Source organism: Panulirus ornatus, chromosome 15 (genome assembly GCF_036320965.1).
Source record: "Panulirus ornatus isolate Po-2019 chromosome 15, ASM3632096v1, whole genome shotgun sequence".
In the NCBI taxonomy this organism is placed as follows: Eukaryota; Metazoa; Arthropoda; class Malacostraca; order Decapoda; family Palinuridae; genus Panulirus; species Panulirus ornatus.
In genome coordinates, this window is record NC_092238.1 from 23,631,446 (window position 1) to 23,649,299 (window position 17,854).

A 17,854-nucleotide genomic window follows, 5' to 3' on the forward strand; every position below is an offset into this window, starting at 1 on the left:
TACTACCCTGTTACACCTCATTACCTTATTTCATTTATTCATATTAACTCTCATCTTTCTCTTTTCACACACACTCCCTAACTTGGTCACCAACTTTTGGATTTTTCTCTCAAGTATGCTAATGAGAGACGTGTTATCTGCTATCAGCAACTGACTTGCTTCCCAGGCCCCCAACCTCCAACATATTATAGGTCGACCTCTCCCTCCAAGACCCTCATATTCATGTTCTTCACCAACTTGTTCATGGACATATTAAACAATCATGGCGACATCACACACCCCTTACGTTGCTCACCCTTTTTCCATCCTACTCGCACACACACTTGCTCTCAAAATAAAAATCCTTCATTGCATATAGCAACTTATCTACCTCACCATATATTTCTAGCAACCTCCTTGAGGCATCTCTGTCAACTCTATTATATGCTTTCTCCAAGTTCAACAATGTCACAAACAGTCCCTCTTTCTCCAAGTGTTTCTCACACGAATATGTCAAAGCAAACGTCTGGTCCACGCATTATGATATATTTGCTATGATAATTTTTCATATGACCAGTTGCCTGTTGCATCAATTCTACATAGGTTTTATTTGCCCTAACATGGACTATTGTTCACATGTTTGGGGTGTTTTTTCCTCCAGTCCTTTATAAACCACAATTGAATCAAAAGCCTTCCTTTTCAAAAATCTCATGGCATCATCCCTCATCAACTATCCCATTCTGTAAATATTTTCAAAATTTGTTTAATTTTTTGTTTATTTTTCAGGAGTATCCATGGATCCTCTCTGCCTCAGATGATCAGACAATCCGCATATGGAACTGGCAAAGCCGTTCATGCGTCTCCATCCTGACTGGGCACAACCACTATGTTATGTGTGCCCGATTTCACCCCACCCAAGACCTCATCGTGTCAGCTTCCCTGGACTCGACTGTTCGAGTTTGGGACATCTCAGGTATTCCTGGCAAGCCTGGAGGTATGCACCACTTTAGCTGGTACCCTTGGGTTCTGAAATATCCAGTTCTGCTATTCCTTTCTTTGGTTCAACTCTTGTGGCTTTCACAATTGCTCAGATGGTCATTTAACATGGATTATTTATGTTCATTCTTGTTATTTTAGTTAGTGAACTTAACTAGTGTTTTGTAGCTGTTTTGGTATTACTTGATTGTGCTTATTTGAAGAAGTTTTACAGTTTTGAAGGTTTAATTGAATCCCTTGTATGAGACAGTGATTGTTGATGCCTGTGGTATGGAGTTCTATTTATTTTACCAGCTTGTCATGTCCTGCTTTTATGAGGTTGTTTTAGGGACTGAGCCTTTGAGGAAGATTCCTCGCCTGTCTTTCGTATACTCCCGTTTGAAAAGTCATAATACAGGAGGGGAGGATTTACATCTCCTGTTGGTGCTTACTTTGTGGCTTTCTAAGACGCAGTGGAAATATATAAGTAGTATTTTTTCCCCTAACCAGGGATTGCTAGTATATCTGTTGTAAATAATATGCCTTTGGTAATTATAAATATTTCTCATGAATTTTATTATTGTGGAGATATCTTAAAGATATTTTGTGTTCGTATTGTTGTTAGGCTTAATAAAAGCTAGCAGATTAATAATTCACTACATTGGGGTGCTACCTGCCAGACAGGAAAGATTAAGGGTATTCTGAGTGGTAGGAAAGGACACAGGTCCAAAGCCTTATTTTTTTATGTAAAGACCCTGAGCAAAACTGACTCTTCTTGTTTTGAATGATGCAGTGTCACATTGTTTTGGTATCCTGCCAGGCTGGAAGTATTTGAGAAGTGTAGACCCCTTACTCATGATGGTCTGTACAGTAAAACTGATTTTCCTTTTTGGAGTAATTTCCTTTTATCTTTGAGTCTTTCACCATGACAGGCAGGGAGAGTTAGGGACATAAAGTCTTCCATTTATTGGAACCTACAGCTTAGATAACGTCTTGCCTGAGAAGATGTTATTCCATTTAGAGGGGTAACATCTTGCCAGGTGAGAAAGACCCACCCGTTCTCCTTGCCTGATAAGATACCACTTTCTCTAGTGAAGTGGCAGCACCAGGTTAGAATGATCAGAAGAGTTCAAAGTCTTGCCTGTGTTGTTTAGGGTTAGTAAAGCATCTCCACAGCCGCTGTGGCCTTGTGCCCTTTATTCAGCATAATGTGACAAGTAGGCATAACACATTTAATGAGCAAAAGATATACTGGAGGGCATATTTAGATTAAAGGCCAGGCATATTAAATGCAGAAATCTTTCTATTACACAGGGAATTTGAAAATTGAATTCTTAACTAAGCTATACTTTTTTTTTTTTTTTTTTTTTTTTTTTTTTTTTTTTAATACTTTGTCGCTGTCTCCTGCGTTTGCGAGGTAGCGCAAGGAAACAGACGAAAGAAATGGCCCAACCCCCCCCCCCATACACATGTACATACACACGTCCACACACGCAAATATACATACCTACACAGCTTTCCATGGTTTACCCCAGACGCTTCACATGCCTTGATTCACTCCACTGACAGCACGTCAACCCCTGTATACCACATCGCTCCAATTCACTCTATTCCTTGCCCTCCTTTCACCCTCCTGCATGTTCAGGCCCCGATCACACAAAATCTTTTTCACTCCATCTTTCCACCTCCAATTTGGTCTCCCTCTTCTCCTCGTTCCCTCCACCTCCGACACATATATCCTCTTGGTCAATCTTTCCTCACTCATTCTCTCCATGTGCCCAAACCATTTCAAAACACCCTCTTCTGCTCTCTCAACCACGCTCTTTTTATTTCCACACATCTCTCTTACCCTTACGTTACTTACTCGATCAAACCACCTCACACCACACATTGTCCTCAAACATCTCATTTCCAGCACATCCATCCTCCTGCGCACAACTCTATCCATAGCCCATGCCTTGCAACCATACAACATTGTTGGAACCACTATTCCTTCAAACATACCCATTTTTGCTTTCCGAGATAATGTTCTCGACTTCCACACATTTTTCAAGGCTCCCAAAATTTTCGCCCCCTCCCCCACCCTATGATCCACTTCCGCTTCCATGGTTCCATCCGCTGCCAGATCCACTCCCAGATATCTAAAACACTTCACTTCCTCCAGTTTTTCTCCATTCAAACTCACCTCCCAATTGACTTGACCCTCAACCCTACTGTACCTAATAACCTTGCTCTTATTCACATTTACTCTTAACTTTCTTCTTCCACACACTTTACCAAACTCAGTCACCAGCTTCTGCAGTTTCTCACATGAATCAGCCACCAGCGCTGTATCATCAGCGAACAACAACTGACTCACTTCCCAAGCTCTCTCATCCCCAACAGACTTCATACTTGCCCCTCTTTCCAGGACTCTTGCATTTACCTCCCTAACAACCCCATCCATAAACAAATTAAACAACCATGGAGACATCACACACCCCTGCCGCAAACCTACATTCACTGAGAACCAATCACTTTCCTCTCTTCCTACACGTACACATGCCTTACATCCTCGATAAAAACTTTTCACTGCTTCTAACAACTTGCCTCCCACACCATATATTCTTAATACCTTCCACAGAGCATCTCTATCAACTCTATCATATGCCTTCTCCAGATCCATAAATGCTACATACAAATCCATTTGCTTTTCTAAGTATTTCTCACATACATTCTTCAAAGCAAACACCTGATCCACACATCCTCTACCACTTCTGAAACCACACTGCTCTTCCCCAATCTGATGCTCTGTACATGCCTTCACCCTCTCAATCAATACCCTCCCATATAATTTACCAGGAATACTCAACAAACTTATACCTCTGTAATTTGAGCACTCACTCTTATCCCCTTTGCCTTTGTACAATGGCACTATGCATGCATTCTGCCAATCCTCAGGCACCTCACCATGAGTCATACATACATTAAATAACCTTACCAACCAGTCAACAATACAGTCACCCCCTTTTTTAATAAATTCCACTGCAATACCATCCAAACCTGCTGCCTTGCCGGCTTTCATCTTCCGCAAAGCTTTTACTACCTCTTCTCTGTTTACCAAACCATTTTCCCTAACCCTCTCACTTTGCACACCACCTCGACCAAAACACCCTATATCTGCCACTCTGTCATCAGACACATTCAACAAACCTTCAAAATACTCATTCCATCTCCTTCTCACATCACCACTACTTGTTATCACCTCCCCATTTACGCCCTTCACTGAAGTTCCCATTTGCTCCCTTGTCTTACGCACCCTATTTACCTCCTTCCAGAACATCTTTTTATTCTCCCTAAAATTTACTGATAGTCTCTCACCCCAACTCTCATTTGCCCTTTTTTCACCTCTTGCACCTTTCTCTTGACCTCCTGTCTCTTTCTTTTATACTTCTCCCACTCAATTGCATTTTTTCCCTGCAAAAATCGTCCAAATGCCTCTTTCTTCTCTTTCACTAATACTCTTACTTCTTCATCCCACCACTCACTACCCTTTCTAAACAGCCCACCTCCCACTCTTCTCATGCCACAAGCATCTTTTGCGCAATCCATCACTGATTCCCTAAATACATCCCATTCCTCCCCCACTATACTTAAGCAACCATAATTAGTTGTAGCAATACATGAGAAATTCGCTGTACCATAAGAATTTTTAAGATTTTTGCTGGAATCTTCGACATCTGTGATAGATTTGCATCATTCTAGGAATATATCGATACTATCTTAATCTCTACCTAGTTGCTCTGATAACATTCTCCCTACCCTATCAGAAACTTGTATATTTGCTTGGATTTTGGCTTGTACTAATGGCATATATCCGGGAAAATTTTGGGGAGTAACTGGAATATCTTACATGTTGTTGTGTGAACATTCATTAGCTTGTATGGTAGGTGGTGATCGCATGCATCTTTAAGCTGTAATGTATGATGCTTTGTTTGTATTAGGGACTGGACAGAGATTGAAAATTATAACTTTATTGCAGATTAAAATGGAATTGTATTTTTGATAATTGAAAAAAAGACCCTGCAAGAATTATTAGTATTAGTGAATTGGATTAAGTATTTGCAATCTTTCACCTCATTTAGTTGATCTAATGCAAGCACCTGTATGTAGATATTATTAGTGCACAAGCATGGTGTTCACATATACAGTGTCATATCCAACAAGGATTGTTGCTATCCTGTTGTTACTGCATACTTGTGTAGATTTTGAAAAGCAGGTTTCTCTTAATATGTTTATATTTCATATAGCAGAATGGCACATATATTACCTTTTCTGAATGCCTTTGTCACACTGCATCCTAGCACGTGTGGTGGAGATAGCAGCATTGCCCAGAGAATTGTTCAGCAGATTCTGCATGTTTGTTTATGTGTTGATTAGAAGCATCATTATTGTCAGCTTTTTATTTTAAGAATGAAGATTACATTTTAAAGAGAATGAGGCTTGACTCAACAAGTGAAATAAACAATTTACATGAGATTGTGTCTGCATCGCAGTAGATATGAATTGAGAAGGCCAGTAATTTTCACTTAAATGATCTGTGGACTGCAGACAACCACTGTAGTTAAGCTTTTGCAAAGTGATGTTTGATGAGAGGAATATGATGAAGGTATGGGAGCCATGGTAAATTGCAGAAAATAAAGCATGAATTAGGAACAGTATTTTTGTCTTGAATCTTTTATACAGCTTGTATCATGCATAAGTATCTTTCTACAAATACCATAAGCAGATTAGCATGGTTCATCTCATTAGAGGCTGGTCAGACCTATTGACATGGAGAGTATTCCATGCTCTTAGTAGTTTCATTCTTTTGGCTTATATCCATGCTGAAAATTTTTGTGAATTTAATGAAATATGATAAGGTTATCACCTTATTTGGGTAGTTAACTCGGCTGAATTTACTTTTTTGTGTGTACTAACAATTTGCTGTCCTCAGTCCAGATACAAAAACCTGAGTGAAAAGGTAATTACTTTTAAGGTGAAAGACTTGTATCCCACATTTATGGTTGAGTGACTCCAGAGGAAAACAGAATGAGAATAAACTTATTTCAGTTAAGAAGTAAGCATATGTATACTGTATGTTTTGAGATTATGTGGAGATATGTGCAAATAGGTGAATAGACATTTACATTGTCACTTCATGTGAGGGAGATTATAAGTGTTGTTCAAGTTTGAAGTTAAGGAAGTTTGGTATTTTCTTTCACTTAGTCATGGGCCCCATGAGCAGGTTGATGTCACCTGTTTGCTGGTCTTAGAACTCTGTGACCACTTAATAGTATTATGGGAATTCACTTGCATTTATCCCCTTCAACTTCCATCCATTTGTTCTTGTTTCTTGCTCATTGTTCAAGGTGCTCCTCTGGTCCGTTTGAGACCTTCCCAGACATGGCATCTTGCCATCGGAGTTGATGGTCTGAGGTTCACATGCTCCTTAGAGTTCACTGATTTGATCATATGCACTGGGGTTAAATGACAGCTTCTGCCATAAGACTGAATGGGCCAGGATCCTCCTTATTTATAGTGAGTTGTCAAAGAATTATAAATACAGTATTTGAACTATGAAGACATCACAAAACTGGAAGTTTTTCAGGCCTAGCTAGTGAGCCAGCAATGCATTAACAAAACTTTTGGAAGTGGTTGTTCCATAGGCAGCTTATCTCTCCCATCTGTAAGTTTATCTTCACAGAACTGACACTGTTTATGGTAGCCACCAAACAGTAGGCCTGAAACTCACTTGTGTAATATTGAGGATTGTTCTGATCGTCATCCTGTATCCATGATTCAGTGGTTAGGGAAACAAAGATAATCTTTGAGGCTGAAAAGTCCTTATCTCCAGACTAGTGTACCAATGATGTGCTGGTTAAACCTTTCAGTATTGCTAATTTCATGGTCGTTTATTATTCCCCTTGCCAAGAGAAAACAGGTATTCCTCACCACAGTAAACTGAGAAGCCAAGAACACTTCACTGTATTTTAGGGATCTCTTACCCTTGAGTTGTTGGTAATTCTGTGAGTAAACACCTCCTAGGTTCTTTAGTACCATAATCTTATAAGCCTTCTGATGATATCCTAGGAGGCTGATTACGGGGGGGGTGTCTATCCAGAGAAAACCTGTTAGTGGCACCAGATCCTGAACCATGTGTTGTTACTTTATTGTTAAAGATACAGTGACTTGGCTTCTTTTTTCTCAAGCGGCCCAGGCTCTTAATCATGACTTGTGTATGATGCCTTATTTGCTAAGGATATTTAAAGAGAGACTAATGTGTTTTTTGTAAAGTATACCCTCCATACCAGTTTGTGCTACCTGATGTCATTGCTATGTATATACATAGGAGGGACTTTTGATGTCTCATGGTCTGTTTTCCATTGGATGCTTTATCTTTACCTGAGTTTTTTCAACAAATATATCTGAGGGAGGAGCCACTCCTAGGTAAACCTTAACCTTTGGGTAATTTTTCTTTTGGGCTTTGAGCAAGAATTTTGTCATTAATTAGCCTTTTACTTGCAATAACCTCAAGAAAATTACCTCAAGTTCTTTTCAAAATTTTGCTGTCCTATTTATTGACTGACAGTTTTGAAAGAAAATCTCTTGTCTGTCAGACCACTTGCCTTTTGTGCTGCATGTCTGCTGCCTAGGGATAGCAGTCACTGGGAGTCCAGGCACTTAGGTATATGGGAGGATGATTAGAGGAAAGCAAAGAAAAAGTAGACAAAGATATTGGAAGAAAGTTGAGTAATAAGTGTATGGTGACGTGTAAGGAAAATGAGAAATTGCTCTGGAAGGAGATAAAAAAGGAAAGAGGTGAAGGTAAGAGTGGTAATGTAAATGTAAAAAGTAAGGAAGGTGAGATGCTGAATCAGAACAGATAAAAGTGAGGAAAAAAGTGAGGCAGCTGTTGTTACTTGGATGGGTATGGAGGATGGAAGGATAAGGATACAGTGCAGAGACCTATGATAAGGGGGGTAAAAAGGGCATTAACAAGGTGGAAGGTAGAAAAGGCACCTACAGTGGATGGGAATACAGGTGAAATGTTGAAGTGTAGGTGAGAAAGTGTGATAGAGTAGATGCATTTGATATATCTTTTTGCATGGAAGCAGAAAGTTGTACCAGAGGATTAGATGAAAGCTATTGTTATTCCTTTATTCAAGAGAAAAGGTGCTGAAGATGTACATAGCAATTTTATGGGAATAAGTCTATTGGAGGTGGAAGGATGGAATGAAATTGATTTTGAGTGATCGGGGCCTGAAAAGATGTACATAGCAATTTTATGGGAATAAGTCTATTGGAGGTGGAAGGATGGAGTGAAATTGATTTTGAGTGATCGGGTCCTGAACACAGAGGAGGGTTAGAGGTATGCAAGGAAGAGAGTGAATTTGAACGACATGGTATACCAGGGACGATGTGCTGTCAGTAGACCGAACCAGGGCATGTGAAACATCTGGGGTAAGCCTTGGAAAGGTCTATGGGGCCTGTTTGTGGATAGGGAGCTGTGGTTTCAGTGCATTACACATGACAGCTAGAAACTGAGTGTGACCAAATGTGGCTGTTTTTGTCTGTTTTCCTAGCACTACCTTGCTGAAGCAGGGGGTAACGATGCTGTTTCCTGTGGAGCAGAGTGATGCCAGGAATGGATTCAAGACAAGCGAGTTTAATGTGTACATGTGTATATATTGAAATGTCTGTGTATGTATATGTTGATGTGTATATGCATGTGTATGGGTGTTTATGTGTATATATATATATATATATATATATATATATATATATATATATGTGTGTATATGAGTGGATGGGTCATTCTTTTTTCTGTTTCCTGGTGCTACCTTGCTGACATGGGAAATGGCGATCAAGCGTAATAAGTTTATTGAGTGTACCAGGAAAAGTTTTTGCAGAATAATCGAGGAGCAAAGAGTATTAGGAAGAGCAGGGGATGTGTGAAGTGGATTTTTGAGGTGAGAATGATTGTGGAAAATTATTGAGTGAAAGGTAAGGTGTGTACAGCTTTAATGGATATGAAGAAAGCGTATTACTGAATCAAGTGGATATGCATTTGCTACTCTAGAGAAGGATTTCACACTACCCATTGTTTGTCCTAATACCCAATATATCCTTAACTCATCCCATAATGCAGTCCACTTTCTCTCATACATCTTCCAAACATTTGCACGCCTTCCTTATAAGTACTGCCCTAACACCTATGTTTCCTCTTTCACTAGCAACTTTACTTATTCATCTCATCACTTGCTACCCTTTTTAATCTGCCCACCTCCCACCTTTTGTATGCCATATGCATCTCTTCAACATGCCATCAATGTTTCCCTACATACCTCCCATTCCTCACCCACTCCCTCCATTAGCTCTCACCTTTTGCCAATCTGCACTCAATTTCTCATGGATCTTCACACAAGCTCACTTACTTTCACCACCCTCTTTCACACTGTGATGGAAAATTGTACTTTTAGAGATTGCTCTTGAAATTTTACATTGTAATCAAAGGGTTAAGTTAAAGGCAGAAAAACTTTGAAATGAAGAAGAAACATTCCCCACTACCTGCCACTATGCAAACACCAAGTAAACAAAAGTGTTCAACCACTTAGATGACCACTTACACAAATCTTTGGCCCTCTTTAGTAACAATGATCTAAACAATGAACATGTTCTCGTGTACTCTTAAAAGCTTATAGATGCTTTACATACCTAAAGAGAGATATATAAGAGAAAAAGAGCTGTGCTGCACTGTTGCTTTGGATAACATTTTTAAAAGGCCTAAACAAAGTTCTCCACCTCCAGGTAATTGCTAAATCAGATAATTCAAAGACCAATACAAATAGGCCTATTTCCATCTCCCTCTCCCTCTCCCTCCCAGTATCTTTCACTCAGCCACATCCCATTCCACCACTTCCTCTAACACTCACCACAACTTTTCTTGGTGGGTTTTCTTTAAATAAAGTTGAATATTTTTTCTTATGTTAGCTCAAAGAGCATAGGCAAATGAATGTTTTAGTCAAGGCTTTCTCATTTATGCTAGATATACATAGATATACCCTATCTGGAGGAAGTGAAGTGTTTTAGATATCTGGGAGTGGATTTGGTAGCGGATGGAACCATGGAAGCGGAAGAGAGTCAGAGGATGGGGGAGGAGGCGAAGGTTCTGGGAGCGTTGAAGAATGCGTGGAAGGCGAGAACATTATCTCGGAAAGCAAAAAATGGGTATGTTTGAAGAAATAGTGGTTCCAACTATGTTATGTGGTTGCAAGGCCTGGGCTATAGGTAGAGTTGTGCGGAGGAGAGTGGATGCGTTGGAAATGAGATGTTTGAGGACAATATGTGGTGTGAGATGGTTTGATCGAGTAAGTAATGAAAGGGTAAGAGATATGTGGTAATAAAAAGAGTGTGGTTGAGAGAGCAGAAGAGGGTGTATTGAAATGGTTTAGTCACATGGAGAGAATGAGTGAGGAAAGATTGACAGAGAGAGGATATATGTGTCAGAGGTGGAGGGAACAAGAAGTGGGAGACTAAATTGGAAGGATGGAGTGAAAAAGATTTTGAGCAATTGGGGCCTGAATATGCAGGAGGGTGAAAGGTGTGCGAGAAATAGAGTGAATTGGAATGATGTGGTATACTGGAGTCAGTGTGCTGTCTATGGATTGAACCGGGGCATGTCAAGCATCTGGGATAAACCATGGAAAGTTTTGTTGGGCCATTTTGACTTGTGTTCAGCCATGGTTACCCTACTTAAAAAAAGACAAACATGATAGAGAAAGTCCATTGGTGAGATACCAGTATGATTGTTGGACTGAGTAACAAATCCTGCGAGAGCAGACTAAATTTATTTTAGCTGAGAAAGGAGATGGTGAAAAGGTGACTTTGGTATTCAAAATTATCAAAGGCTTTTATTATCTCAGTCTAAGCTGTTACTGAAGCCTTGATTCATCTTATTCCATGCATAGTGATCGATTCAATTTTCGGCAAATGTTTTAACTTGAACGAGGCGATGTACTTTTACTTCAACAGAACTGTTTAAATCACTTATCACAGATATGTTTATGGGTAGGCGTGATAAATATTTAGCTTCATGTCTATGACTGATATTATTTTAAACATCTTTAACCCCCCATCCCCCCCCCCCCCCTCTCTCTCTCTCTCTCTCTCTCTCTCTCTCTCTCTCTCTCTCTCTCTCTCTTTTTTTTTTTTTTTTTTTTTTTTTTTTTTTTTTTTTTTTTTTTAGGCTCCAGTAACTGACAAAAGTCCACATGAAGGCTGGGCCCCAATTTGAATATAGAGAGGTTAATGAAAAGGAAGAACAGACAAGAGAAAATACTTAAGAATTTTGGAGGAAGTGAAAACCTGTCTTTTAAAATGTTGGGTCATAGTTATTGGAAAAGATATGAAATGGTAGGGAGCTCCAATGCTTTGAGGTATAGGGAAAGAAACATCAAAACATCCCTCCCTTGAGTTGCCAACTGCCACAAAACAGTCATGTGATGCAGCAGCTTGCCAAGTATAGCATGGTGTAGCTAGTGGTGGGGCACACAAACAGCCACCTCTCAGAAGTAAAAGCCAAACTCATACCTATAGAAGAGGGAAGGTGAAACAACATTGCAGCATAGGGCAAATGGGTCAAGTTTTGAAGTTTGCATTTCACTATACTAATCTATAAGTTTCTGACATCTCTCAGTGTCACAGACAGCCTCAAAAGGATTCAGTTGGCTGTTGCTGTTTGAATACTATTGTACTTTGAAATGAGATTTTTAATGAATATGTGTATGATGCACAGAGTGAAACAGTCAATGACAACCACATTAATGAGGCTAACAAGGATCTGTATCTGATAATGTTACATAAATGTAATTGCACTGCATGAATATTTGATTCAAAGACACAAGGAAAGAAAATAGCAGCTGTCTGTCTTGACTTTGCTTAAGTGTTTGACAGAATAAGCTATAAGATCCTACTGGAAAAAATTGGAAAATAGAACAGAAAAGCAAAGATAGGAAAGTGGATTAAGGAATTTTTTTCAGCCCAAAGACTCAAGCTAGTGGCAAATTGAAGTATGTTGTATAGATAAGATGTTTTCTCAGGAACAGTATTTGCCCCAGTACTCTTTATGTTAATGTTACTCAGTATGATTGATGATATAAAAGAACTTATAATAAGGAGATTCATAGATGTCAGAGTCAGCAGGATGGTAAGGAAAGAATAGGACAAAGTTTAGGAAGCACTGAACATGACAAACAAATGGGCAGAGGAGAATGTAATGGAATTTATTGAAGAAAAAGCTAAAGAAGTAAGTCATTTACACCCTGTGAAGGATAAAGAGGAATGGAAATGAATGAAGAATGAAGACTTAAAGATTTTGGAGTAAATGTAAAGCTAAAGTATGGAGAATACATTGATAAAATAACAATATCTGATCAAGAAATGAGTTAGGTGAAAATTGAAACATTTATTATGAATAAAACACTGATGATGCTGTCCAGTACATTCATAAAAAGCAAACTTAGAACCTCTCAAGAAGGAATGAGAGGTTATTCAGTGTACTACAGTACCAGGTAAGATAGGAAATCTTCACAGACTAGGTGTGGAAACATTCAAAGGAGGCTCTGATAAATGTTTTACAACATATCCAGATGAGCCCAAGACTGATAATTGTACAATGTGCACAGTGGCAAAAAGATGATGTTAATCAAGCAAGATATGAGATGAGTGTTCCATGTAGTCCTGCCGTACAGCAAAATCTTGTTATATGTACCTGTAGGTAGGTAACCATCATTTACCTCTTACCCTTATCCTCCTCCTCTTCCATATCATCATCTTTCCTTTTTGTTCCTCCTCTCTTCCTCTCCTCCTCCACCAGTATTGTGCACTTGCTCCTTATCCTCGTCACTTTCTTCCACCTAACCTCTCTCCTCTTTCTCCCACAAGTTTTTTCCATCCACTCATTAGTCAGATGAATATTATAGAAGTTGGCTTTTTAATCCTCATTTATATGTGTAAAGGCTTGCCCATGTGAGTTCTTTAATTTTCATGTACTGTAAATGCTATAAGTATACAAATTTCCTTTTCTCTCTTATCTGTAAAATGGTTAACACTCCAAAGTTTTACTATTAGGTTCATGTGCTTTAAAGTCGTGAGATTTTTTCAGTAACTATAATGCACCCTCTCAGGCAGTATAGGCACTAATATGTATTATGTTCATTTTGATATTGTGTGTCACAAAACCAGGGTTTAAGGAAGACTTGTCTCAGGCACATCATAATGTGACGTGTTTGTTGGTAAATTGTCTTGCTCTTGGTTGGTAACAACAACAACAAAAACATCAACAACATAACTTGATCAATTCATGTTACCTGCAGCCAAAATAAGAGTGGATTCATCTTCTCAGTCCCCAGCCCAGGTTCACACAACACTCTTGGGTACCAGCGTGAGTAGTGCTACCACTGCCATGCATTTACCAGTTTTATTCTGCTTATGTAGTATCCTTTTGCTTTAGTAGATTGTTGATATTGTTTTGTTTTCTATCTTTGTCAGGAAAAGGACAGTAAAAGTATTATAGGGGCATTGCATGGTTGTATTTACAGTTCAGAAAATGGTGAACATTTTAGTTGATATTCTCCTGTAGCATATATACTGTCCACCTGCTTGGAAGTCTACTACCTCTTAATAGTCCACCACCATACAGTATTTGTAGTTGATGCATGTTGTAAATTTCTGTTTCTTTGCTTTAATAGATTAACTTTGTGTAAGGTATAGTGGCAGCTTATGCATGAAACTGATAAAGGAAATGCCAGAGGTACCTGTCTATAATATTAAGGTCTAATGTGAATTACTGTAATGCATGTTTTTATCTAGAGTTTCCATCACCACCATTGCCATGCTAAGATAGTTGCTTGAACTTACCTGACATATGACACATGTGTAGGGCATTATATTGGCATGGAGTTTGCTTTGATTAAGAGTAGCATAGTGTGGCTGATCATGAGGTTATGGGCTGCTGAAATGAATATTAACCTTAAAAATTGCTGGTTGATTAGTATTTTAGATTGATTTAAGTGATAGTTTTATATGTGCAGCTTCCCTCCCAGGAATACCTCATACTTGTGCTAAATATGAAAGAAAGTCACATATGTAGTTTTGTACATCATCTATTAACAGACTGACATATGGATTAATGACCACATGAATGAGGAATTTACTCCTAGAAAGTGTTGTCCCCTACTAGGCAAATGGGAACTACCTAGACTTGCAGAATCACTGTCAGATATAAACCCTATACATTACAATGTCTACTGCATTTAAGGGAGGGTGGCTTATGCAAAATAGTTTTCAAACTTCTGGCTACATTATCATTTCCATATGTTCACGTATCAGAATTCCCAAGAGCAGTTCTCAGGATTTATGATGAATATGATATGTTGCTTTAACTGCAGTATAATTGTCTGTAAGGTAAAGAAGTGCCACCTGCTTGCAGAGAAAATAATTTGTAAATAAGTTAGTTGCCTCAGCAGATAGTATCCAAATTCCATCTTTACATAAGTAATTCGGTATCTGTCTCTGTTTTGAATTAGCCAGACCCAGGAAATTTTTCACATCTATACCTCAAAGTTGGTGCAGGCACTGCATCTTACAAACATTCTGCACCCACTTCTTTTAGATTATCCCATTTACCAGACCTTTGTTATATTTTTTTTCTTTTTCTCTCCCCCTTGCAAGACTTGACTCACAGCTTCAATTTTTCACTTACAATACCCACAGAGCACCATTCCAAAATACTTACTCATTTACAACTTTGATTTTCGTTTTTTCAAACCTACTACACTATTTTTACCCATCTCTTTTAAAAACAAGACTCCTGGTGTGTGAATGTAATTACCTGTTTGTAATGTATAGGGAGTTTTACCAGACTACACTTGCATGAGGTTACACCGTGAGTAAAAGTCACCTTTGGCAAGGCAGTGCCAGTTTGTGTACAGTGTCATCAGAGAACTTATCACTTCAAAGGAGTCCACATTTCCCTGCTACTGGAAGCAGCACACCCTTGGGCTGCAGGAGTCTCAGGAAAGAGATCTTTGGTAACACCAGGACTCTTTTCTTAGAAAGGATCCAGGGGTAATTGTAAATTGATTTTTTTTTCATATATGACATTTCCCATGTAAGCCCAGTAGTACCAGGAACAGATATAGAAACTACCTCATTCATTCTTATCCTTTATCTAGCTGTCATGTATAAAACACTGAGACCAGAGGCCCCTATGAACAACCATCTTCCAGTGATGTTTTTCTTTGTTTCTCCCAACCACTTCACATGCCTTGGTTCAGTCCATTGATAGCACGTCTTCCTCCATGTACCACATTTAGCTCTGCCCCTTGCATGTCTTGCACATTCAAGCTTCAAGCTTTCAAAGCATCTTTCACTCCATCCTTCCACATCCACCTTGATTTCCCTCCACTTCAGACATGTATACCTTCTTGAGTCGTCTTTTCCTGACTAATCCTCTCCAAAAGACAAAACAGTTTTTGCACACCTCTTCATCTTTTCATACTACCACACCTCTCTCTTACCATATTATTTCTTATTTGATCAACCCTCCTGACATCACATATTGTCCTCAGACATTTCATTTCCAGCACATTCACTCAGTTCTGTACATAATTTTTTTTTTTATTTGTCTAAGGTCCACACCTATCATCCAAACAGCACCATTGGAAACTGAGGTGATCCTTAGGGTGGGTGAGAGGATGAAGGATATAGGAGCATTGAGGAATGTTAAAAAGAGAGGTATCTGGGAGGATGAATATGGGTATGTGTGAAGGTATGCTATTCCCAGTGATGCTGTTGTATGTGTGTGAGGCATGGACTATTGATGAGAATGTGTGAAGGGTGGATGTGTGGGAAATGAGATGTTTGACAATGATATGCGGCGTGAGGTGGTTTTATAGAACAAGTAATGTCAAAGGTAAGAGAGAAATGTGGCAATAAAGAGAGCATGTTTGAGAAACCTGAAGAGGATGTGCTGATATGGTTTGGACATATGGAGAGAATGAGTGAGGAGAGCCTGACAGGGAGGATATTTATGTGCCAGATGTGGAGGGGGAAATGAGAATCTGGAGACCAAATAGATGAAAGGATGGAATGAAAAAAATTTTAAGTGCTTAGGATCTGAACACGCAGGGTGGTGAAAGGCATGCACACACAGGATAGGTGAACTGGAACAATGTGGTATACATGGAGCTATGTGCTGTCAGTGGACTGAACCAGAACATATGAAGCAGCCAGGGGAAATCATGGAAAGGCTCCTGGTGCTTGGTTGTGTGGATAGAGGGCTGTGGTTTTGGTACATTACACATGACAGCTAGAGAAATGATATGAGCAAATGAGGCTTCTCTTTGTCTGTTCCCAGTGCTACCTTACAAATACTGGAAATGACAAACAAGTATGAAAGAAAGAAGAAAAAGATGTTGGTATATGTATATGCTATAGTGTATTCTCTTCAGCTGTCCACACAGTTTTATCTTCCACATTTGTATTCCCACCTGTTTCTTCATCCATCAGTATCTACATTCTCATCGAAAAACAGTGGAATTTGATGACACTGGGGTCATTACTCAGAATTTTCATAGTTTCTAACAACTATACTTTTGTGTCATTATGCAAAGGGAATTACTGTATTTACAGTTTCCCAATATCCTCACATTAATATAAATGGAAACTTACTTGGTAATGCTGTAGGGGATTTTAAATATTGGCAGTGGGTGAAAGAAACTATATATTAAGTTAATGAAATCAGTAGCACTTTAAACATGCAGCACAGTCTTACTGAATGCACTTCTTTGCTTTATCACGAAGGAACATCTAGGTCACTAGGCTGTCCAGCTTTTTCCATTTCAGAATAGTAAGATGATTTATCCCACGCATCTAACAAAGCCTTTGCTTGCAACTAATTTCTTTGTTGCACTTACACAGTGAATGCAGATACACTTCTGCAACATATTTAATTGTTGCATGGATGTTGCATTGAGCCAATATTCATGCATGAGTGCTTCTACTTAAAATTACAATGTCTTTACTTGATTCCACATTGAGCAAAAGATGCAAGTCATATTATCAGATCATATGAACTGTATTTGTGTTTTATGGATTGGGAACTTATTTTCACATCTTTAATTTGAAAACATCAACATAACAGTGATCAAGACAAAATTATTCTGTCTAATGATTCTGTAGAAACATCAGCCAAGTGCATGGTTGAGTCTTTCTGGATGATATGTCCATGTAGAATGTTTAGCAGGTTATAGATTGGTCAAGGTAAATTGTAGTACAGGAAAAGTTAAAAATACGAGTAGAAAACAGATATATCGCAATAGATTTAGAGAGAAAAATGATTATATGTTTATATATTCCTGTAGGATAAAGTTGTATAAATGATTATGTGAATTGTATAGAAAATGCATATTGCTATAGGCTGCTTAATGAATATAGTATAGAATAATGCTTGAAAATTAACAAGAAGTCAGGGCCGTATATATTGCGAGAATATATGTGGTTGTAGAATTACCTTGAACACCTGAAAGTATTAAAGATTATTTGGATGATGGGTATGACTTGACCTTAAGGACCCTGGTGGCTGATAAGCTTCAGGACCAAGAGAGTTTAGGTATGTGGACAATTTCATAACGTGGACACTGTCATGAACATGTACCTAGGGAAAATGTATAACGAACCAAAGTGCTTGTCAGTTTGGTTATATTAGTGTTTTCCACAAATGCCTGTGGTTTTGATTCATGCAACCTGCTGAAAAGGATTTTCCATAAGAAATATTTGAAAAATGCAGTGTTCTTTATCCTTCAACGATAAGTTGAAT

General features: G+C 38.7%; 1 protein-coding gene across 5 annotated transcripts in view; it reads left to right on the forward strand.

Moving 5' to 3' along the window:
- The window catches only part of alphaCOP (coatomer subunit alpha), a 270,633-nt gene that overhangs the window by 155,653 nt on the left and 97,126 nt on the right, over window positions 1–17,854 (forward strand). For 3 of the 5 annotated variants that reach the window (XM_071670568.1, XM_071670569.1, XM_071670570.1), the window contains exon 5: window positions 766–973. In XM_071670568.1, coding sequence (XP_071526669.1) covers window positions 766–973 — 208 coding nt within the window. The remainder of the gene's footprint in view (window positions 1–765; window positions 974–17,854) is intronic. The other 2 variants (XM_071670571.1, XM_071670572.1) reach the window with 1 other exon arrangement.